Source organism: Pongo abelii, chromosome 15, assembly GCF_028885655.2.
Source record: "Pongo abelii isolate AG06213 chromosome 15, NHGRI_mPonAbe1-v2.0_pri, whole genome shotgun sequence".
NCBI classification, from domain to species: Eukaryota; Metazoa; Chordata; class Mammalia; order Primates; family Hominidae; genus Pongo; species Pongo abelii.
In genome coordinates this window covers 36,469,892-36,495,764 of record NC_072000.2, presented here as the reverse complement: position 1 = coordinate 36,495,764, position 25,873 = coordinate 36,469,892, and the positions used below count along the sequence as shown (strand labels likewise).

At 37.2% G+C, this 25,873-nt stretch overlaps 1 protein-coding gene across 6 annotated transcripts in view; it reads right to left on the bottom strand.

The window, feature by feature from the left end:
• Positions 1-10,893: 10,893 nt before the first annotated feature.
• The window catches only part of AKAP6 (A-kinase anchoring protein 6), a 626,630-nt gene continuing 611,650 nt past the window's right edge, over positions 10,894-25,873 (bottom strand). For all 6 annotated transcript variants that reach the window (XM_054529991.2, XM_054529992.2, XM_054529989.2 and 3 more), the window contains 2 exons: positions 17,387-20,800; positions 10,894-12,394 (listed from right to left, as the gene is read on the bottom strand). In XM_054529991.2, the coding sequence (XP_054385966.2) occupies positions 17,429-20,800 (3,372 nt within the window). In that variant the 3' untranslated portion in view covers positions 10,894-12,394; positions 17,387-17,428. The remainder of the gene's footprint in view (positions 12,395-17,386; positions 20,801-25,873) is intronic.

The following is a 25,873-nucleotide window of genomic DNA, read 5'->3' as shown; positions in this document are numbered from 1 at the left end:
TACCCATGCTGGTCTTGAACTCCTGGGCTCCAGCAATCCTCCCACTTTGGCCTCCGAAAGTGCCAGGATTACAAGCATGAACCACTGCTCTTTTTAACAACTAGATATCATGTGAACTATCAGAGTGGGATTACTGCTGGGAGAGCACCAAGCCATTCATGAGGGATCCACCCCGGCCCACCTCCAATGTTGGAGGTCACATTTCAACATAAGATTTGGAGGGGACATATATTCAATTCATATCAGCATTCTACAGGTTCAAAAAATAAAATTAGGTCAACAAGAATGGGAGGGAAGAAAAAAATAACCTAAACTGAAAGGAAACTGGAACAAATGGACTTAACTTTAATTATTTTAAATGAATGCCATAATTAAATTGAAGGGAATAAATAAAGAAACGAGGGAAGAAAGGAAAAGAGAAGGAAGGGAAGGGAAGGGAGGAGAGGGGAGGGGAGGGGAAGGGGGAGGGGAGGGGAAGGGGGAGGGGAGGTGAGGGGAAGGGGAAGGGGAGGGGAGGGGAAGGGGGAGGAGAGGGGAGGGGAAGGGGGAGGGGAAGGGAAGGGGGAGGGGAGGGGAGGGGAAGGGGGAGGGGAGGGGAAGGGGGAGGGGAGGGGAAGGGGGAGGGGAGGGGAGAAAGAAACCAATCCATGTAGCTTATGAACTTTGGAACACAGTATTTAACCACATACCCTTAGTATTGAATAGCACTGGGTATTTGGGAAGGGGAGGGTAGGAGATGGGATAATTGTAAATGAATCCTGAACTCTTTTAAGTAGGTTGATTATAATGGTTTTTAAGCAATTCTGACACTATTTTAAATGTATTATGCTATTTAGCAAATGGGTATATATGTTGATGTTGTTATCCATGGTTCTTATAGTGAAAGAAGGGAAATACAAATATGGAATCAGGGAAGTAAAGAAAGAATCCTGTGAGAATGGACTAAAATTGGAGACATTGATGTGAGCTCTTGATTTCTAAAATATGTGTGTATACACATTTATATGTGTGTATGAATATGCCTTTGTGCATATAAAATTATATATATGTTTACATTAATGTGTATAGACATTCACTTATTTCCTAACCTTGTTGGCTGAAAGCATCAAGAAGCAAAGATACCCTAGTAGCAATAAACACACCTAACACTAAAATCTTGGCCTCTAATGCCAACCCCTATTAAAAAGAACCAAGGATCCTCAGAGACATGGCTGATTCAAGAGTTGGGACACTTAGGTACAAGACCAGAGCACTTTCTAAGAAATTAAGAAATTGTTTAAAAGAGGTCACAAGGATACAAGACCCAGATTGAAGAGGCTCCCACTGGCCAAACCTGGGACAATTTGAGCCCAAAATAATTTAAGTAATAAATTATAAATAATTGGGGAAAAGGAATTCATAAGTTTCTGTCTATGATAAAGAGGTAAATAAGTAGGAGTGAAGGAAGAGATTTTACTGGGGAATACAAAGGGCCAAGTGATAAATGTGGACAGAGTACTAGAGTTGGAAAAACAATTTCACAAGCATCTTGGTAAAGATTGATTAGACAAGAATTACCCATTGATGCTAAATATAGGAGAAAACTTGAAGAGGGCAGGATATTTGCATGGTTTTAAAGCATCTCTCCACAAAATGATCAAAATTAACATAACATATGGGGGACAGATGGACATTGCATTTCTCCAGATATGATACTCTGAGGAGAGACCACCACCCATGCAACATTTCTGCTGAGAATGCATAAATTCAATCTCATCCCGAGGAAAGGGCAAACAAAAACTGAAGAAAAATCTAGTCAAAAAGTGTGTGTGTGTGTTGGGGGGGGTCTATTCTTCAAAATTGTCAATGTCATAACAAGACAAAGAAAAGCTGGAATAATGGTTCCAGATTAAAGGAGGCTAAAGAGATATGACACCTAAATTTAATACCGAAATCATGTACTGAAGGAGGGGAAATGCTATAAAAGATATTATTAGGAAAACTCACAAAACTGGAATGTGAAAAGATTCGATAGAAATAATGCATCAATGGAAATTTATAAAGTTGATAACTGTACTATGGTTATATAAGAGAATATAACTATAGACACATTAGGAAATACACAATGAAACATTCAGGGATAAAAGGCCATGATGTCTGCAACTTACCTTCAGATGGTTCAGAAAGTAAAAAACAGATAAATACATAGATTGATAGACAGATACATAGACAGACAGGTAGATAGGTAGAGTTCATAAATGATAAAGCAAATGGGGTGAAATATTAACAAAAGGTGAATGTGGTTAAAGTGTACAATTTTTGGTTTTGCAATATTTTATACATCTAAAATAATTTTTAAAAAGTAAAAAAACAGTTGTCATTTGTTATTTTAAATGTTTATAGCAGGTGTCCTGCCAGTGGTGAATCTAGCAAACATGATGCACAAACTGTGCTATCTTAGGAAAGCAGCTCTTGAAAATAATGAGAAATTTTGAATCAAACTTTTTGGGCACTGAGACTTTAGTATTTACTCTTAAAGCCAGAATATCTTTGGGAGGAGAGGGGTGAAGTCTCATGTAAAGAAGAGTCACATAAAGGGTGCTAGGAATATAGCAAAACCCACATTTTTATTTCACTAAATTGAAATTTATACTTTATAGAATTCTCTCTCTCCACCACCTCAGATATTAAACAAAATACACAATGAGAAGTTGCATGTTTTAAAGTATTTCTTGAGCAAAATGTAATGATAAAAAAGTATGTTCATACTAGAACATTTATCTCATTCTTCATAATTAACTATTGCATTTTTCTTTCATCAGGCTCTGACCTTTAAGGTGTTCCTGTTGTGTGTGTTTTTAATGCCTAACTTTTCTGGAAAATGTGCAGAGGTCATAATGAGGCATAATTATATACAGTATACAATTTTCTTTGGCCTTTTTCCAGCACTAATTTAGCTATCACTTCTTCCTATAGAATTTTTATAAGAAATACTTTTTAAAATGAAAGTCCTGTCTTCAGTTTTGGCATGAATTATATATTTAATAAGCATTTAATATAGGCAGGAAATTTAGCAAGGTATATACGGATATTAAATGAGCACCGTTCACTATAGTAAGTCCTCCCTTATCTTCAAAGGATACGTTCCAACACCCCTAATGGATGCCTGAAATCTGGGGTAGTATGAAATCCTATAGCTAAACCGTGTTTTTCCCTACACATACATACCTATGATAAGGTTTAATTTGTAAATTAGGCACAGAGATTAACAACAACAATTAAATAGAACAATTACAACACTATACTGCAACAAAAGTTACTATACACTGTGGCTGTAACTTTACAGTTTGTAACAGCAAAACTAGCATGGATTTCTTTTTCTTCCTTCACAATTTCATGGATAGAAGATTTGCTCTTACCATAGATTGTAGCAGCCTAGGCATACTATTTGTTATCTTTCCTTTCTGAGAACTTTCATCTTTTCATTTAAAGGAAGCACTTGACAGCTTCTCTTTGGCATATCCGAATTGCCAGCATCACTACTCTTGCACCTTAGGTTCAAGGGTTGCTTCAACTCAAGCACTGTGATATCAAGACAGTCGCTCTGATAACCAAGATGCTACTGGGTGACTAATGATGGGCAGCACCTATAGTGTGAAGACACTGGACAGAGAGAGGATTCGCCTCCAGATGGGACAAGGAGGGACTGCAGGAGATGTCATTAAGCAACTCAGAACTGTATGCAATTTAAAATGTATAAATTGTTTATTTCTGGAATTTCCCATTTAATATTTTGGGACTGCAGGTAACTGAAACCGCATGCAAAAAGAGACTGGATAAGGGAGGACTACTGTAAATCCTTATTTATCTCGATCGCAAATGAGATAATTTCCTTATATAGAATGGATAGCACCAATCATAGAGTATTGTGAAGATTAAATTGAGTATGTAAAGTGCTTAGCACAGTGCCTGGCATATAGCAAGCACTCAAGGGATAATGATTTATTAGATTGATTTAAAAAATAATATCCAGAGTGTGTTTACTTATTTAGCCTGATTTCCTATAATTTACTCATCTACAACACTAAACAATAATTGGTAATCATATGGTGAAGCTGAACCATCAAGGATTAAATTTTGTTTAAAACTGTTTGAGTTGCCAGTAAGTCACAAATGAGTTAAATAATCACACCCTAAGGTTGATAAGAATAGTCTGTTGTTCAATCATTCTGAATTAAACAGAATCTGTTTTGTCTATTTAAAAAAAGTTTTACCCACTAGAGCATTATTTCATTCCTATAGAAAATGCCTCAACCTGTAAATGATTAGTAATTTAACTTACTAAAAAATATTTTTAAATATAGTTTGCATGGGAAGATGTCACTGGTAAATTAGAAAAGAATATATGGAACTTAGAACACTTAATGAAGTGTTTAGGAACGAGGCAAATGGTACATATGTAAAAATAGAATTCTTTCCTGAAAAGTTAAGGAGTTTTCACTTTATAAAACCTTGCCGTAAGCATCATTAGTTATTTGAGATCGGCAGGGATAAGAGCACAAATATGAAGAATGATTTGATTTTCACATCATTTTAATGACACGATAAATTCCACCAACTTGGCTTTCTATATAAAAAGACACTTTAAAATAAATGAAACATATTTGCAAGCAAACAAACACAGAGGGAATTATTTGTTTTGAATTGCTGACTTAGTGTAAGTAACTTGATCAACTAACAGAACCAAACTAATTCTATAAACCTGAGAGTATTTTTTATAAACCAGTGGTTAGGGAATATTGGGATTTAAAAGAGGATCTTATGCATTTTTATGTTCCTAATGCCTTCAATCATTTTAAGTCCTTGAATAAATTTCACTGAATACTATTTGTTTTACATCTGTAATGGCCCATTTGTTTATAGAGTTAGGTGTCTTTTAAAATGGCAGGTTAGGTTTAAGTAAGGACAAAGAAACATTTTCATAATTTCAGGATTGTTTCTTATTACATCATATTTTTATGCATTTGTGTTAAATTAATAAAATCCATTATCATACATCTTAATGGTATGGAAAAATTACCAAATTTACATCTGGGGATCCTAGTCAAACTTCCCCATACAAAATGAATAAAGAAGGGAGGAAGAGCAATGGTATATTCTAAAACGTTGATGAACATGACAGGTTACAAGGTATAGACACAAAAGGCTTTGGGTATATCTGGAAAACTTTGATATTCCATTATCATATGGCTCTGTAGTTAACAGCGGGCAAAGCAAGTTACCTCGACCAAGTCATCAGGACTGGCTATTTTTCCAACATCACTTTGAGGCCAAGTTCTGTTGCATTTTACATTTGCTTTTTGAATTCCTTTTTTTCTGAAGAACACACCAGGAAGCTCAAGTTCTTTGTGCCTGTGGATTATCTGGGGCAGCACATAAATGCACAATGGGGTTGATTCTCTTGTTCTTTGGGAGCCCTCTCCCAGGTTTGGGGGCACTTCATTTCAAGCAAGAGAGTGCAAGCCTCAATAGCAGTGGCTCTTAAATATGGTGTCACAAGGGCTTTGTAACCAATAATAGAGTACCAAAATTTTGGAATACTTTTTTGAGTATGAATTAGATTGGCTTCACAGTTACCCTTAGAGTAATGTCACTCCCATCTGCTGCCTTAAGATACTCTGCTTGAGTAGGAGAGAATGGGGCAGAGTATTCACTGGAAACTGTTTACTAATGTTTGGCAAAAGCCTGGAAGTGTCTCACTATCACCTCAATATTTGTGTACCCCCAAAATTGATATGTTGAAACCTAATCCCCAATGTGATCGTATTAAGAGATGGAGCCTTTGGGAAGTGGTTAAGTTGTGAAGTCTTCATGGATGGGATTAGTGCTTTTATAAAAGGGGCCCAAGGGAGCTTGTTCACTGCCCCTTCCACCAGATGAGGATGCAGTAAGGTGCATCAGTGAAACAGAAAGTGAGCCCTCCTCAGACAGTGAATCTGCTGGCGCCTTGATCTTGAACTTCCCAGTCTCCAGAACTTTGAGCAATAAATTCTGTTGTTTATAAACAACACAGTCCAAGCAGTCTGGGCAGACTAAGACAGTCTTACACATATGAACACATTCCAAGTCCTGTGTGTTGCAATGGAAAAGAGACAAAAAAGTTGCTTTATGCAGGCAATGATTTACTTCAAAATGCAAGGACAAATAAGCTCTGCATAATTTCTGCTTTGGTGAGAACCCATTAATCAAGGGCCAGAATGGTCTTACGGCATTGGCCAAAATGCCTTTGCCAAAGAAACCATACTATTGTGGGCCTGACCCGCCCACGTCATTCTATTATTTTACTCTGGAAATGCAAACATGTGGCAACTCTCAAAGTAAAGGGCCATTGTTATATAGAAGGTATGTGGTTGCTTGTAAAAAAGAAGTGGCTAAACGGTTTCTTTGAATGTTCCCTTCCCAGACGTGTGGCAGTGCTATCAAAGGTGAATTTAAGAAAGAAAAGAAGGACTATTCTTTTTGAACATCTTCTTTTTAATTAGAGTGTCCACCTATGACCACACCAGGGTTTGTGGTGAATACTTAATTCCTTGATGAATTCAGCAGTTGGGAACTGAAGGTGTACTGTATACAATATTTTGATCATGGTTTTGCCTTTGAGTTGAGAAAGGAAATTTGAAAAAAACTGACTGTGAAATGGCCTGAATTTAATTCCTTGGATTGCTTTAGAAAAACATTTAAAGAAAGGATTCCAGTTTATTGGTGCATGGAAGTGAGTTTAAGTTGTGTCAATTTTTCTGATGGTTTTGATTGAACTAATTATTTAGTCTGTAATTGACTAACCCTCTAAATCAATCAAAGCCAGGCAGTAATAGTGAACTAAATTTAAATTCTTAAACAAACTGTGGATGTGAAACAATCTTTAAGTGCTCTTTATTTTTTTAGGTAATATGAAACAAGTTGAGAATGCAATAAAATCTAGGAAGTAAAAAGAAAAAAACACACAACTGTTGCAGGTGTTTATGTATTACATTGAATTTGCAAATGGAAACCTATCCTAAGAAAATGTGTCGGAATACAGAATATCATAGACCAGGGATCAGACAACTTTCTGTAATGATCCAGATAGTAAATGTTTTAGGTTTTGCAGGCCATATGGCTTCTGTTGCAAGTACATAACTTTGTATAGTGTCAAAGCATCCATAGACTATGGAAACAAATGTGTGTGGATGTGTTCTAATAAAACTTTATACATGGACACCAAAATTTAAATTTCAAATGATTTTCACATGTCATGAAGTATTCTTTTGTTTAACCACTTAAAAATGTAAAAATTGTTTGAAGCTCGTCAATTGTTCAAACAGGTCAAACCAGAACAGGCAATGAGCTGAATTTGGCCCACGCACCACAGTTTGCTGACCCTTGCCTTAGATGGATGAAGCATGGGCTGAAAGAGTAAGCTGTGAACTTTAAAACATATCAGGAATGTCAGTTATTCAGTCAATCTTCATTAAAGAGTGGCTGTGAATGCAAAGTCACCTATGTATTTACTTGACAAAAAAAGTTTACCCTGAGTTTAACAATGAGAAAACAACTAGACCCATCAAGATTGTGGATCATTCTGCAAAACTGGCCTGGACTCTTCAGAACTGTCGATGTTATAAAAGCCCAAAGAAAAACAGAACAAAAGCACAGGGAAACTATTCAAGATTTAAAAAAAAAAAAAAAAAGACTTGGAAACTAAAAGCAGTATGTGATCTTTGTTTGAATCCTGTATTAAAACAAAAACAACTATAAGAGGACATAATTTGGGTATTTAGAGAAACTTGAATATAAACTATCAGGTATTATTGTATTAATATTACATTTTTTTTGAGACAAAATTTCACTCTTCTTGACCAGGCTGGAGTGCAGTGGTGCAATCTTGGCTCACTGCAACCTCTGCCTCCTGGCTTCAAGCGATTCTCCTGCCTCAGCCTCCCAAGTAGCTGGGATTACAGCTACCACGCCTGGCTAATTTTTGTATTTTTAGTAGAGACGGGGTTTCACCATGTTGGCCAGGCTGATCTCAAACTCCTGACCTTAGGTGATCCACACGCCTCGGCCTCCCAAAGTGCTGGGATTACAGGCATGAGCCACCACGCCCAGCCAATGTTACATTTCTTGAGTATGAAGATGGTATTGTAGACTTGTAGAAGAATGCCCATGTTCTCAGTTAATAGATGCTGAAGTGTTTGCAGATGAAGTATCATACTCTACAATTTAATTTCAAATGATTTAATCATACAAAAAAGTGTGTGTGTATACAGAGAGATGAAGTAAATATGGTGAAATATTAACAATAAATGAACCTGAGGGATGAGTACCAAGTATCTTTGTTCTACTCTCAACTTTTACATAGGTCTGATTTTTTTCAAAATGAAAATTGAAAAAAGAATATGTAGAAAAAAATACAGCAGTAAATTTAGTTGGTTCAATTTATATTTAAAATGTAAGAATTATATGACATTTGAAAAGTTAGTTTTTCTTTGAAATTCTAAAAAATTTCAACTTCTTTTGGAAGCTAAAGAAAATTGACTTGTAAGAAAGACCTGGATCATTTCATTGATATTTTCATCTAGTTTGTTTCTAGGAATTATAGAATGGGTGAAACCTAGTCCGGATGAACCAAACACAACAAAATCATCAAACTCAGGTTTCCAGAAGCCCTACATTTAGGTTGTTCTGTTGTTGTATAAGATGCATATTTATTCAGTGACCAGAAATCTAACAAATGTTTTTCTTTCTGTAATTAAAACCACTTTACTTTTTCTGGTAGTCAGACCCAGATGATTTTATATACTGTTTTGCTCACTAGATTTTCTTAAATATAGAGAAATGTCATCAGAAACTAAATGAGGTCATCATTTAATTTAGACAAAAGTCATAATCACTCTATTCAAGGACACAAAAGGCACTTTCAGAAGAAAAACGGTAAACCTTTGGAGACAGATACCATGTGTTAGTTGCCTTTATATACCTAATGCCAAATATAGTGCCTCACATAGGTAGCCATTTAATAAATGTTTGCTGAATGGCTGAATAAATGAATAAATAAGCGCAAGGAGTGCCCTACTTGGCAACAGGTTAGGTTTGTATTTGATGTAAGGAGAAGATTCAAGATGACTTAGGCACTGGACTGGGCCACTGAAGGAAGTCATGGATTCTTATTTATTTATTGTTTGAAATTTACAATAATAGAATAAACATATCTTGAATATATTTCGAGAAAACTTCGCACTCAAATGTTCAGATTCTTTTCTACATGTATGATGATGAAGACAGTTCCTTAATTTCAAGAATTCTGTCTGTTAACATTCAGTCAGGTTGGAATGGATCTGAAAACCATGACATATGAAGGGCAGTTGAGGAAACAGTGGTTGGGAGATGATGAGTAACTGGCCTCAATTATCTTCAGGGTTGCCAGGAGAAAGAGGGAGTAAAGGTAATCTGGGCTGCTCCATAAGACAGAACAGGGTAGCAGGGTACTAGGCAGATTTTAGCAACCTCAGAAAGAACTTTCTAACAAAGAGATATGCCCAACAGTGGAACAGTTTGCCTTAACAGACAATGAACCACTATCACTGGAATTGTGTAGGCAGAGGTGGTGTGATCATTTTCTAAGGGTAATTGGGGAGGTAGTGCCTACATGGGGTGGGAGATTGAGGCTATTTTTCTTCTTCCAACCTGAAAAGGCATTGTTCAACAAACCTGAAAGTCATTCTACAAATTTAGTGTTAATACTAAGCAGATAATTGACAAATACTCTCAATACTGCACGGTCTTCCATGAGCATGTAACAAGTAGGTAGAACATCATTGTCAGTTTGTTCTTTGAATGTTTTACCAGTAGATGTAGACTTGACGTTAGTTACCACCCAAAGAAAATTTAGGTTGTGTCAGTATATAAAATAATACCATATCCCAACAGAGGTCTAGAATGCCCTTAGAAATTTCAAAGACTCTAGGATTTGTTCTTTCTCTACATCCTGGGCCACTATACTTGTGTACTCTGTTATTGCAAACTTAGCTTATTTTCTCCAGCTGCCCCCTAACTAGACAATTATCTCTAATCTCTTTCCTCTATAATCCTCTTGAACACTGCAACTAGATGTCTGGCTAAAACCGCTTTTGAACAAATTACTACCTATTAAGAAGCCTAGAATAATTTATCCATTTAGAAATATGTATAGAAAAGAATAGAAGGGGCATAAAAATACAAATAATTATTAAAGTGGTAGAATTACAGATAAGCATCGTCTAAGTGATTTGGTTTGGTACTAATAATAAATAAAATCAGGTGCAAAGCAGCCTGTACAAAGTGTTCTTATTACCTAGCATTTTACATACAAAAGCTCCAAGTTAACTTTTTAAAAGACCTTTCATTAAGTCCTCCCAATTTACTTTTTCTTCTATTACCCCTGCAATGAAGTTTTATGAATATTCCACTAACTTTCCACTCTCTGCAAGCCCTTTTTCTTCCTCTTTGTACCCACTGCTGCTTCTCTCATTGCGCCTCTATCACTGCATTTGCTCTGTTCCTCAGCTCTGCAACAAATACTTCATGTCATTTGTGTGCTCACTTGTTCCTAATGCAGGAGAGCCTTCTGAGGGCAGGGCTTTGTCTGTTTGTTCAACATTGCATCTTCTGGATCTAGAATAGTGCCTTGCAGATAAAAAGTGTTTCTGAACTATCTGTTAAATGAATGATTGTCATTCCTGTGACTACATGAACCCATAACATTCTTTACCTTTTAGAAATTTGATATATATTATCTATTGTGATTTTATGTTGCATTGTACCTTTTTCTAGTTGTGCCCACGTTTTAGCGTCAAAATAAAGGGATAGATGTCACCATGTCACCTAATTTAATCCTTTAATTCAGTAAATTTTTATTGAATACCTACTGTGTCAGGCACTTAAGTAGGTGTCACGATATAAATTTAAAACTGCATTTAACAGGAGTCAGTAAAGGCCAGATTAAATATTTCTTTGTCAATTTCTTTTACACATATAAATATACCTGAAATCTATAAATAATAGTCAAATTTTCTATACTTTTCTACTAGTTTTCTATCAAACTCATTCAAAATAAATATTTAAAATAAATTAAGACATACAAGGTATCCTGAAATCCAACATCAAATCATTAATGATAAGTAGAAATAAAAAATCTAGTATAAATGTTTATTGGTTTAGGGGAACTGACATTTAATCATTTGCTGTTCCAAGATCTTTATAGTGACCAGAAAGATTTTGAAAACTGAAGGCTTTATGTCTAGTCTCTAGTTTAGGTAACGTTAAGCCTCTTAAGCAATATGAATATGTTTGGAAGCTGCTACATGCTATACTTTTTCAGAACCAGATGCAACAATTTGGTAAAGAACATAGTAGAAGAGATCACTAATTTTCCTTTTCCCCCAATAATCTGTGTTTATTATGCCAATTTTAATTACCATGCAATCTAATGGATTTAAGGCTTATATTTTCCACACCACTAGACATCACAAACATGAAAGCATTTTATACTGTCATTATACATCAATGTTTGTACTTGGTTATACATATATACAGAAATTATTCACACATCTTAACCTTGCTATTTCCTCCTTTCAAACCAACATAATTTTACCGTGAAAGCAGCTTTTTAATAAATGGTATAAGAAATACAGCAAGGCACACTTTTTTAAAAAACTTTTTTCTCATTACCACCTCAAGAAGCATAAAAAATGAAAATGTTGTACATAATTCAATAGTAGAATGTCATCAGTTTATAATATACAACACCATATGGTTGTTTCTTGAAATGCTGCATAGATTATTTTTTAAATGAAATAAATAAAATGGCGCTTTTAATAGTTGCTTAATTTTGAAAGAAGGACCAGTGTTTCTTCTCTATGCTGCAATCAATTCAAATGTTGGCTTTTTAGGTAAAACTCCTTCAATAAACACAGTCATTATACCATTAAAAAAAAATCCAGATTGAAACATGAAATTGGTCAAGTACTGGTGGGGAGTCATTCTAGACAGGAGAATTTAATGGACCACCAGTTGGTGAACTGCAGAACTTTAAAGAGTGGAAGGGAGGGGAGGAGGCAAAGAGAAAAGTCTAGCTGGAGAGAGAGGGTTGGTAGAGGTAGCTTGGGACAGGAATCCATGGGAGAACAAGCAGCTTTGCTGAACTTCAAAGACGATCACCTAAAGAGAACCAGCGCACACATTCAGATCACAAGGCTCATGTGGAGAAAACACATTTGGAAGGAAGATTCATCTTGGGAGAAGTCAATGTAATAAACGGCAGTGACAAACGTGATGGAACCAGAGACCAGCCCAGGGCGGGAGGATGAGGCCACCCCTGAGTTGCAGCCAGGCGTATCTACAAGAAACAAAAAAGTGACAAGAAAAGGTTTCAGAAATGTATTTTTCATTAGCAAAACCAAGCCCTTTGAGGAACCATTGAAGGCTGCAATTGTGGGACTACTTGCTAATGTTCTGAAATAAAAAGATACATAAAATATAAATAATTTTAATAGCCCAAGCTTCACATTACTGACAAAAAAAGTCTCGGTGTACATGTGAAAAATACATTGATTTTTTTTTTTTTAAAAAGATGTGGTTTCAAAGAAAACAAGAAAAATCATCAAGTTTGACCTTTTCTCTGGATCTCAACCACTCTTTTGCCTGTGAACTCAGTTTGGAACATCAAAATAGCTTCAAACCAATATGAAAATGTTAGGCCGCTGATGCCAAGTGATGCGGCAAAGTATTTACAATGTAGAATGATTCCACAGACTGGGAACTGATAGGCTCTCAGGCTTAATCCTTCCTGCAGTGATTTTACGTATGATATCGAACAATTCCACTATTGTATAGTGGTGAAATATTCATAACATTGTGATTATCCTAAGTGTTTCAGCCTATAAAAAGATACAACTGGGGCTTCTAGCTCAAATAGTAATGCATTTCATTTAAGGTACATACAGCATTGTGGAAACAAGACGGATTCAATTATATTTGTACATCTCATGGCTATAATATAAATTTGTTCCAAACTCAATCCATTCTGCCTATTTCTAAATGGCTAGAAGCAACTGGTCAAATGTGAGGAACACCTAAATACCAAGTTTAGGCAATGCAGGATGCAATTATTGTAAGTCCCCCAACCAGCTCTCAAAGAAAGCAGGCTTTTGCTTGTCTGGGCTTAAAGTGAGTTCTGATGTCTCACATCAGGTTGTTTTACTGTCCTTCAAGAACAAATATTCTTTGTCTTGCTCTCTGTTTTTCTACAATCTTTCAACTTAAGAGCCAGAAAAACCTTAACAAAAAGTGGTTTGGCTGGAGCCATGGGGAGTTGGAGAAAGAAGAAAAATTAGATAAAGAACAGGGGGAGACAGACAGAAACAGATGGGACGAAATTTGGTAGAGTAAAATAATGCAGTAACACAAGAAAGCCTGGTGCATTGTTCAAATGCTGAGGACATGACTCATTTGAAATCTGGCCACAGAATACGGATTCCTTAGGTGAGGCAAATCTGGTCTTACTAAATGCTGGCATTTAAATTCTCTCTAGGTAATCAATTCTTTCATCTTGGCCCACTTGGAAATGGGCAGGCCAAATTGGCTGAGGCACAGATCTGGGGTGTGACTGTGTGTGTGTGTGTGTGTGTGTGTGTGTGAGATAGATGATAGGTGATGCCCAATAACATCCTTGTTATTTAGCATAGCAGGGCTAGTTATTCAGAAGTGCCAGATAATTTAAAGACACTTCACATCCAGCAAAACATTGGTTTATTACAGTGATTTTAAAGGTAAGTTTGATAAGATTATACCTGTATTGTCTAGTGAAAAATTCATACACAATCACCAAAGGCAGTTTCTTAAACCCGGTTGACCAGCTTTGGAAAATATTAAGCACCTAATGTCAATCCAATTAACAGAATGGGAATTGTGCTGCGTACATGAGAAATGTTTGCTCTTACAGCTTTCTCAGTTTGTAAAATCTGAGCATCAGCATTTAAAACTCTTTATGTGTATACTTGAGCATGCACAAATATAAGTAATTGCCTAAAATCTAAAATCTACTGGCCACCAACTATCACATTTACAGACCAATAAAGTAGAAAAGGCAATAACGCTAAAAAATTCTAAAGGAAATATATGCACTGTAAGTAAATACAGCTCCTCACCCCACCCCCCAAAACACCACACTCATACACATACACATAGTAAAACAAAACCCCAAATCACTAGAGCAGACCAAAAGGAAAAGAAAAAGCACACACTGGCTGCATATGATGAGTTAAATTTTTATACCATGGGATTTATCCAGCCTGAAGTTTAGGGTTAAACCATTCATCAAAGATCAGAGGCTTATGATGAGGATTATGAAGAAATAACTGTCAGAATACAGCAAAAAGATTAGCGCAAAGTACATCTCTTAGGCAGGTCCTAGGAGGCACTCCAGACATACATTATGTGCTTCCTCCAAATTAGGCAGAAAGATCTGGATCTATCCAGTTACCTTTCCTTTGATGTGATTTGCTGTAACTGACCTCTCTATTTTTATAGAAACATGACACATAAATGAAAATAGTGAAAAGCACAGCAGTATGCCTGGAAATCAGTGCAAATGCATACTGTCAGATCATGTTAAAACTTCTCAAGCAGTTTCAGTGGGTTTTTCATTAGAACACAGTAAATAAAAAACCTTTGAAAATCTGAAAAACATTTTTGTTACTGTTGCAGACTCTATCTGCTATTCTAAGTTATATCTCTTCTGGATGGCATTATAATCATTTCATCATCTGAAAACTTAGTTCTGGAAAAAAAAAACCGAGCAAATGGAATTTGGTGAATTTTACTGTCCTGATAAAAAGAGCATCCCAACTGATGGTTTCCAAATGACTTTAAAAAGCACAGCTTTTTCTTTTTCTTTTTCTGAACTTGTAGAAAGAACAATGACAACAATTAAGCTCTTGTAGACCTGAAACCTCATATTTATCAAACAATTTTACTATGTATTCTTGACATTAATACTGAAGGCATGTCAACATTTTGAGATTAAATAACTTGTCCTGGTTGATAGTATTTTAACAATATGTGACTATTTATACCCAGTTATCCAATGCTAACGTCTGGTAAAAATTTCAGGCATCCAGATGTTTTGTCCACATGATACTGAAAAAAATCCTGAATAGGACCAGTAAATATGGCTATTTAAATGGCTCTAGGCCTATAACAAGTCACTTGGGGGCGATGTGAGTTCTGCAGAAGTAAAATCTGGCTGTTTCTCCCTTTGCCCGAGATAAGGCCAGGCATCACCGGGGCTTAACAAAAAATATTGCTGACTGGCAGACGGGCTGGCTGCTAGTTTGACACTGTCCCTGCTTGTAAAATGTGAGGGTTACACAGATCCACCAGCACATTCACTTCCTCCAAGTCTAAAGATGGAGCTGCTCATCATTTACATTTCATTTCAATTCTACGTCTATGTAAGAGAGAGAAGAAATTCCCAGAGGATCAAAAAAGGGAGAGTGCATCGCAAAGGCTTCTCCAGTGCCAGAGCTTCTGGAGCTCCAGATCTCAGCATGACTGGTGACTTGAGGGTCACAGTCACATGATGTCATGCTCAGAGTGGTGTTGCTTTCAAGCCTTTATCCCCTTTCAGAAAACAAAATCAGCCAGGCTCTACCAGCCCTTCTGCGGAGGTTGGCAGAGCCAGCAGTACAATCGGTTCTAATAGAACTTGTTTTGAAGCAGCTTATGGAATTGCAGTTACTCTCCCTTAATGGTCAGTTTTACTGCATACTGATGGAGAATGTGATTATAGGGTGGACATGTTTCACAGAAAATACATTTCTCTCTCTCTCTTACTTTTGTTCTCATTTGCAGCCAATTGTAAATAGAGTCTGAAACACAGAAAATTAGTTGAGCTATATTAGTAAGTGGGATGCCTTTCTTCAATTTTGCATACTGAGTTTATTTTTAGGGTATATATGGTATAGATGCCCCCCTTAGTCCCCATTTCTAGCAGCTCTACACAGAATCACACATTTTAATAAGCTTAGGGCACAGGTGTTGCAGGAAAAAAAAATAATGATGTTTGCCATTCATCTTTCAAATTAAATAATGTGTTTTTAAATAGTAACTTTTTTCATAATACATTATGGGAACAACATTTATCTGTCACATTTTAAAAGATGTATTTGTAATAAATGTAAATTACTTTTAGAAAATCAGTAATTAGGCTCATCAAAAAATAAACAATCTGCCACAAAAAAGATAATCTTTAGCATAGTTAAGTATAATAACTGTTATTTGAATAAGTTAACAAATTAGGGTAGATTGCTTCTGTAATTCATTTCCTATAGCACGAGTTTAGGTGACAGCATTAAGCTTCTGGAGTGGGGGTGGAGGTGGCATTAGGCATCTCATACTTGGGTGAAATATGACTCTCACATTTGAAAGCTCAAATTTTCTTTAAACTTGATTGAGAAAGCATATTCATCACTGGGGCTTAGAAATGGGAAATAACAGAATCTTTGTGTCACTTTTAGAGACACATCATCATCTTGGAATTATCGATCAATAGCTGTCTTATTAAATATGAAGAGTGGAATGACTTTCTTAAAAAATTTGATGGAAATCAGCCTGTCACCTTCAGGGAAAATTCAAAAATTCTGTTTTTATCAAAACGCCATTAACTTGTCATGTATCCTCTCTGCATTTGCTTTCTGCGCCTGTTCTCAATCTGTATGTGGATAAATAAGAGCCTCTTCTTTAACACCAACTTTCCCCTCCTGTTTGAATCCTCAGACATGGCCATGATTAGGAGTTGTGACAGCACAGTCTTCCACTGGGGAAGCAAATGTGACAATAGTTACATTAGACAGAAGCATAAAAGGAAGGGCCAAATCAGGAGATGCAGCCTTTACCCTAATCATTGGTCATCTGCAGGCAATGAAGAGAACAGACAGCTCTCTGTGCAGGAAACTGAAGTGGAGAGCATTGTTACTGTGCATGCATTTTGATCATGGAGTATAATTGCGATTTGGATAACCTTTTTATTCTCCCTCAATGGAAGAATTTGAGGCCTTAAGTTGTTCAACTACTTCCTCAAATTTTGTATTCTTGCCAGAATGATGTAATAAAGATAATGTCACTAAGAATGTCAATTTTCCCTGTTTTTTTTTTTTTCTTTTGCTTCACAGTTACTTTCATTGTTGGGAGCATTTCTTCTACCTAAATGTCTTATTCAGGTAACTGTCTGCCGTAATTGGTCATTCTGACTAGCCTTTTCTCCTACCATGGTTTTGCTGACCTGAACTCAATATTTTAAATACATACATGGCATGAGGACTATACGTACCTTTCAGTGAGATGATTTTCATGCTTGGGGAGGGGGTACATTCTACCTATGCATGTTTCTATGTCGTTCTTCATGAAGGGTTAGAAGATTTTCTTCACAGGTTAAAGTTTTGGGGCTGGGATGCAATGCAGCCTTGTCTGTTGGCTGATTTGCCTTCAAGGAGAGGTCTTGAACTTTAGATTTGGCTGAAGCAGCGTTATGTTCTTCTGGCATTCCAGATTCACCTGGTTTTCCGGAACTTTCCTTTTCACTGTCAAGCTTTGAAGGAGTAAACTCTAAGTTTTCTGCACAGCCATTGGAAGTTTGGGGCAAACCATTCACTTCCTTTCCAACCTCAGCTCTTTCCTGAGAGGAAGGACTTGAAACAGCCACTGTATCTGCATCATCAGCTAAAAGAGAACTATCACTGAACTCAGAAGAACAAGCTGTTGCTTGTAGTGGCATTGCAGCTTCGCTGGGAACTGCAGATTCATTTGGAGGAGCACTAGAGAAACAAGGCTCCTCTCCATCAGAGTCACCCTCAACACAGGCCTCAAAAAAGCATTCAATATCTTCCTTGTCATCTAAGCCCGAGTCAGTGGTGTCTAGCGGCAATGGAGTGCTGCTTTTCTCTTCTATGTAATTGGTGACCTCCCCACAATCACTGTCATGAGATGAGAGAGATAAGTATGAATAAAAGTCCCCTTTTCTCAGCTGGATGGGCCGGTGAGAATGCTCCAACACTTTCTCCTTGATTTGAGTTAATGAAGTAGGAGCAGCCACCTCGTTTTCAGGTTGAGATTTACTTTTTAGGGCTGTCGAAGCCATGTCAATGATTTCCTTAACAAAGTTGTGTACTGAACAATCTTCGGCATCTTTTTGATGGAAAACATCTGGCTCACAGTTGCAACAGGAAATATCGCTGATAGAAGCATTTTCCTCTGTTCCGTTTTGTTCAAGTGCTAGGCAACAACCAGCAGATTTTCCAGCCATACTTGGTGCATCATCAGATGATTTCAGCGCATCAGAGTCTTGTCTGTTGTTAAACCTGGTTTCTAAAGCCAGTTCTGAGAAAGACTTCTCAGTGGGAGTAGAGGCAGTGCTTTGATTTTCAAAATGGTGGTGATTTGGACATTTCTTTGGAAGATGTCTAACATCTTGGGAAACAAATTCCTTGCCAGCAGTATTTGAATCATCTAAACTATCCATAAGTGCTTTACACTTACAATGCTCACTCTCTGAAATCTCTTTCCCATTTGAACCAAGATTTTCTGATACCTTTGAAGTCCCATTCAGTTTGTCCTTTTGCCTTTCTGGAATACCTTCAATATTGCCATTTTCCATGTCAGCGACATATGGATCTTTATTAACTTTGAAAATAGTTTTCTTATTTTCACCCTTTGTCCCTAACTCATGGGTATGAGATGAATTCTTACCATTTCCATTATTTTCAGAGACACATTTTACAGAGCCATTTAGAAGGGTCTCAATATTCAGAGTATCAGAGGGATTGGTCATCTCACTGCTACTTACATCTTTACTGCCCTTCACCTCATCACTGACATTGCACCTTTTCTTATCTCTTGTCAAAGACAATTTTGGCCTAATCCAGGTCTGTAATTCATTCTTTATGTAGTCTAGCCCTGACATCAAGTTGCAGTCTTCATAAATTTCATCATCTGTTGCAATACTGGAGTCATCATCCTCGTCTTTGATGCACAGCTCTTCTTCAGTCAAGGTAAGGGTAGAGCTGGAGAGCAGGTCGCTGTCATCTTCATCATCAGTGCAAGCAGAGGTGCAAGAGACATTAACAATCATGCTGACGTTGACATCGCTTTCATCAGCCACTGAATGAGTCAGACGCTTCCTGAACGATGCATTCGATTCCGGGATCTTGTTCTTGTGTAACACAATATCCTCTGAGCAAAGAGAGAGCTCGTCACTGCTGCTAAGTTCGGTTAGAGATGCCGCTGAGTCTTCATTGATAGAAGATGCTATGTCCAATGACATCTGGCCAGTAAAAGACATCTTTTGGGAACTGCTTTGAAGAGTGACATCAGAAACACTTCGCTTTATCTTTTGCTCTGAGGGGCTCTGGATATTTTCCAAACGATTCAGGAGATCTAATGTTCTTTTACTTAGTTCACCAACTGAGCCACTGCTCACGCTTATATCCCCAGAGCTGTGACAGCTAAAAAGATCTTCATTGCTTTTATAGGACGTCAACCAACTTTCTAAAGAAGTGCTTCGCTGGAGGCTGTCACTGCCATTTTTAAAGATGCCCAATCCAAATAAATCACCCCCTGGAGAAAGGGACTCAATAGATGAACTATGAGATAAAAGGGAGAGCTGTTTGGCATTCTGCATGCCAGTGAATGTCTTTTCTATATTGCCACTTTTATATGAAATGCGATCCATTTCATGAGATGCACTTGCCAAAATCCTTTCATGGGGAGGTACATCTGGTTGTAACTCTGTAGTCTGATGTTTAGATTTGCATGATTTTTTATCAAAATAAAAACCACGAAGCAGGGGATCCTCCACATGTGCTTTTTCGCTTTGTGACTGTTTTATTATCATTGGTAATTTGAGTTTTGAGCCTTGGAGGTATGAGTAATCATAAAATGTAAACACATCATGTTTTCCTTGTAATTCTTCTCCCAAACAATCAGGGGTATGTTTGGTAACACTGTTTAAATCTCCAACTTTTCCATTTACACAACCCACTGGTGAAATGGACGACTGAGAGCTATTTGGAAGCTTAATGCATTCCCCCTCATCTTTAAATTTTTGCTTTAACACGTTAACTGCATCTCCCATTTGTGGGTCCAGATGTTCAGTTTCAAGGTTACTTGGGGACCCATCCACTGCATTGAGCAAGCACATTTCAGAGTTGGTAGTGGTTTCTGTGTCTCCTTCACTGACAATTCCACTCTCACTGCCTGAATTCTGGCTCATGTCTCCTCCATGACATGCGCAGGGCTTTACCAAATTGGAACCGCCTAGAAGATCTGGCAAAGATTTGGTAGATGAAAATGAAGAGTCTTTACTGAGACTCTTAGTTAAAACATTAGGCTGTGTCATGCCAGTGACCTTTGGGTTGTTTTTCAGAAATGGCATGTGGTTGTCCTCATAGAGTTCAACATTGTGGAGGCTGTACACCTGGTAAATGTGTGGACTAGACGGGGCAGTAATATTTGAGGCATACTGAGATCCCCCATGGTTATCAGCCTCCTCGTCATAACCAGGGTCCTCATTATTTGTCTCTCCAAGCTTCAAGGAAGGGATAACAGGTTGGGGTTCTTGATCAAGGTCACTTGATTCCTCATTCAAACTAATTAACTTGTTACTTATGTCCATTTCATCCCATTCCAGGGCATCCTCACTCATTCCATTTAGGTCCATCAAGCCAGGATCAATCACATTCAAAGTCTCCTGTGTGAGAGAAAGAAAAAAAAAAAAAGGAGAAGAATTAGGGAACACAAGCATGAAAATTTTATCCATTGAAAATCTCTCCGAAGACTCAGGAAAGAAAACTGCCCCAAGCATGGACTTGAAAGATAGCCTAATTATCAACTCTATTCCTCTCTGAAATAACACCCAAAAATTACTGAAAGAGGCTTTTCTATCAATAGTAATTTGTTACTGAAGGCAATAACATAGACTAAAATGTAAGATTATTATTGTCAAATTGTAATTTATGGAATTAGCCATTTCCTATTGATTCATTTACATTTTGAATCTTGGATAGAGTGAAAACTATCAGGTGAATGGAGGTAAAAAGAGTACAGCCTATGACATCTCCTAAGGTACATTCACACTGATACTATTTTAGTTCTGGAGTCCATAGTAGAATACTATCTGCAGCCACACATGGCAAACTCCTTCTTGCCTCTATTCCTGGGTTCTCCATTTTAAGCAGCTTTTGCCTGGGGACTTAAAATACAGTTGTAGCCACCATGTAGAGCATTTCATGGGCCAGAGGCACATGACTGTGTACCCCTTCCTCTGTGTTCCTATTCAGGGATCTGTCTTTTCAGATTGTGGCCCTGCTCCCAATCAGACATAAGATTAGCAACACTTCACTGTTTTCCTTACCTGTGTCTTCCTAGACCCTGAATGCTCCAGGGCAATTTCTTAGTCAAAGTTCTCTCAGCCCCTTTCTTTTCCAGCCTCTCTCTGTGACAGAGACTTCACTTTGGTCCTTGTTAACTTGGCTCACTACTGTTAGTCCTTCCCCCATTTCTTATAGACAGGAACCTCTCACTCCAGCCCACACCAGCCCCAGAATAATTATTTGAAGACTTTCCTGACCACCCCAGGATGAAGTAGCCCAGATTCCCTTATGCTGCTCTCTGCCTGCCCACTTGGGACCCTTGATGTTTCCTTGGACTTCTTGGCTCTGCCTCTGTTTAGATAGAGCTTGACATATTTTGGGACACAGTAGCTGGCTAGGCTCCTGGACTCTGTTCAAATTCCTTCACTGTCCTTACTTGCTCTCCAGCTGTCTGAATTCATGCTAGAGCCAAGAAAGATTATATATATATATACATAGTGCAGGCCTTGATGGGCTCACCTACAGACAGAAACACAAACAGAACTTCTAAGTTCAGCTTATGCTTATGCAGGGTAGCCAAGCAGATGATTATGGCACTAGAACTTGCAGACTGGTTGAAGGGCTGACTCTGCTGCTTACCATATGCATAACCTTGGGCAAGTTGCTTAATAATCTTTCTGAGCAAAAGTCTCATTGCCTGTAAAATGGGGATAGCACTATCAATTTTTGAAGATCATTCTGAGTATTAAATAAGCTAGTGCTTGTGAAGTGCTGAGGAGGCAGGCAGTATTAGGTGGCCATATATAAATATATATATATATATTTCTTTTTTTGAAACAGTCTTGCTCTGTCACTCAGGCTGGAGTGCAGTAGTGTAATCACGGCTCACTGCAGTCTCAACCTCCCAGGCTCAAACAATCCTTCCACCTTAGCCTCCCAAGTAGCTGGGACTACAGGTGCGTGCCACTACACCTGGCTAATTTTTATTTTTTGTAGAGACAGGGTGTCACTATGTTGCCCAGGCTGATCTTGAACTCCTAGATTCAAGTGATCCTCCCACTTTGGCCTCCCAAAGTGCTGGGATTGCAGGTGTGAGCTACCACATCCAGCCAGTAGCTGCAATTCTTAATACATGCAGAATCGCTCTAGTGTGGTCTTGAGTCAATTCATAAAGGGTTTCCTCTGCCTGCTTCATTCTTTTCTTCACATCATACCTTCCAATTTGCTATTAAAACCACAAGGGATTCACGATATGGTAGAAAGAGAGAGGTATCACACAGCATAACAGGCTAGCATATTTGTATTAATGCCCGAATTATTTTAACTGTCTGGTTGAAAAACAGCCCATGATGCTTTTATTCCTCAGTAGTGGAGAAAAAGCTTCACCTGCAGCACATTAGCAAAACTTTCCTAAGAAGCCCTCAATCCTTCCTGAAACTAATAAAGGGTACCACATAAACACATTAAGTATAAAATACCCATTAGCACTTTATTATACTGGGTATGTAAGAGATTATCTGTATAGCCTACTTCAGTTTAAGAGTCCAGTTACAAGTTAAACATTAATTAAGGGAAATTTTTAAATTTTCTAAGAGAGATCTTTCCCACTGCCAATGTTACAGCAGTTAATCTAGTACCCAGCAATCATCACAGTGGCTTAGGTATGGAGTACATTCACTGTGATGAATTTTTATTAGAATTTCTGTTTATTCTTTGCTTGCTGATAAAGGAAGTACTAATGACCAGTTAGTATGGCTAATGAATGTTAAAATCTTCAGCTGTAGGAACAATCAATCAGTCTAATCAAATAGTATATTAATTTCAAATACTATCTTGGCTGACACTGTACTCTGAGAGTGCTAATAAATAATTGAATTAGTCTTTCAAAGGAGCTCTTTTTGTAACTCTCTGGTTGCCTTTAACATTTAGCAGCACAGATTTTCCACAAGGATCCCAAACCTAGGGGCTCACATGGAGAAGCGGGAATTGTGTCATCTGGATGGGCTGGGAGCTAAGCCCAAGTGGCGCCTGCAACTCAGACTCATCTTCCACGACACAGTCGTTTTCTGACCAAATGCTGCCTTTATGGCTTTACAAATTCAAGCCTAAGAAACTATAAAACTTATAGCAGCACCTAAAGGAAAAAATTCCTTTGCTCAATAAAATATAGCTGGCCCTCCATATCCATGGGTTCCAAATTTATGAATTCAACCAACTGCAGATCAAATATATTTGTAAAAAAAATTTCACAGTTACAAAAAAAAAAAAACAAACTTAAAGTTTCCCTGTGTCAAGTGATGTATAGGCATTGTATGAACTACTGTAAGTAATCTAGAGATGATTTAAAGTAAAGAGAGAGGATGACTGTAGGTTATATGCAAATAATAAAGCATTTTATATCAGGGACTTGGGCATCTGAGGATTTTGGTATCTGTGTGTGTGTGGTGGGGAAGGAACACTGACAAATAGCTGTTGTTGGAGTAGAAAATTTCCATAGGAAAGATTAAACTTTTGGATGTAATATTGTTCTTTTATTAACTCTCTGCTCTTATAAACCTCTTATATTTATTGTGATTTCTGAAAATTTTTTGTATGTCAATTCCAGGAAATATCTGACAGGATTCATTAGAAAATCATTCACCTTAGACTTTAAATTTTTTCATATTAAAGAAGTGCTACTCACTCTGCCCTCGCTCACTCCCTTCCTGTTGTGGATTAGATTCTGTCAATATTTTCAATAAAATCTCCATTTCCTCAGGATTTAACTTCAACCATAAAATATACCCCTGGGGCAAGAAAGTGGGAAAAGTTTCCAAGAAAGACATTAGAGTATTTATATAACTAAACAAGTTCTCTTTGGGAAAAAAAAGATTTGCATATACAAAGATGTAACTGATGGGAAAATTATTTGGTTGAATGCTCTCTTTGATGATAGCCCAACATAACCAATAATGCTCAAGCTAATCAAACGTTTGTTTTTGTTGTTGTTGTTTTCCCAGAGGAACTATTTGGCACTTTTTTAAAAAGGCACAATGTTCCTGTCTTTGATATAGTGATAAATCTAAAAGAATTTAGACAAAATCTAAGAGTATTTGAATGGGACCAAATGGATAGGGAGTAGTAAATGAGGTTCCAAAAGAGAGCCTGCAATTCTAGAAATAATTCTGAATTATTCATGCAAGGGTCTTCTATTCATAAACTTGCTGCATGGGTACAGAATTTTGGCCCAAACCAAGGTATTATATAAATAATTACACACACACACACACACAAACACAGACACACATACACACACACACACAGAGCTATATAGATCTGCTCAAGAAACAAATGGAATTAAATAATGTTAGTTTATTTTATTATCTTTATACTTGGAAGCATTTTATTTATATTAGCACAACATATACAGAGAAAGTAATAAAAATGGCAGAGAAATGATTATGATGATGACAAAAAAAGAAGAAAGAACCAAGATTCCAACTGTGGCAGGTAATACACATCTCAATTAATATCCTCTGCATGTGTATGGCTTTAATTGAGTTAGGTCTCCCACGATTGCATTTCCAGGATTTTCTTACAATTTTAGCTTAAATGGTGGGTGTGTATAAGAGATGAGAAATACTTTATTAGCTAAAGAGTAAAGCTAAAGGAACTTGACAGTCTACAAAACAATAGAGAACTGATATAGCTGCCTCTAGATACCTTTAATTTCCTTTCAAAAGTTGCATCTTTTGAAAGATTTTTTTCTAAAAAATCTCAAAAAGACTAGGATGAACTGAATGTTACAGTCAAACTTCTGGTACTCAGAATGTGCAGAACCTTTAAGAAGGTTTTGTAATATGTGTTCCCCCTGTTTATTCTAAATCCAGGAGTTTATTGGGCAGTACCACATGCAAAAACCAGGCAGGAGAGATTTATCTGGAGAAAAGTAGAAAACAACAATAACATACAAATAAATAAAAGTGACAAAAACATAAGCAGCAATAACTGTAATTGAATAAAGGTGTATATATTTACCCCAGGGTGAAAAGCAGAACACATAGGTTTGAGGGGGTGATGGAGAGGTGGGAGAAAATAACATATAGCTCAGGATAGATGAATCCATTTAAACTAGGGGAAATGCCAACATTCATATACTTACTCTGCTTTTCTTGGTACCTTCTAACCCTGAACCTAAACCAAAGTGTCTGAGCATTAGTTACATAATTATTTTCCTAAATTAGACTGAGGTAGAAATTTTATAAAAACAAAAACAGAAGCAGGACAGGTACAGTGGCTTGTGCTTGTAATTCCAGCATTTTGAGAGGCTGAGGCAGGAGGATCGCTTGAGCCCAGGAGTTTGAGATCAGCCTGGGAAACATAGTGAGACACTGTCTCAATGTAAAAATTTTTAAAAATTAGCCAGGCATGGTGGCATGTGCCTGTTGTCCTAGCTACTCTGGAGGCTGAGG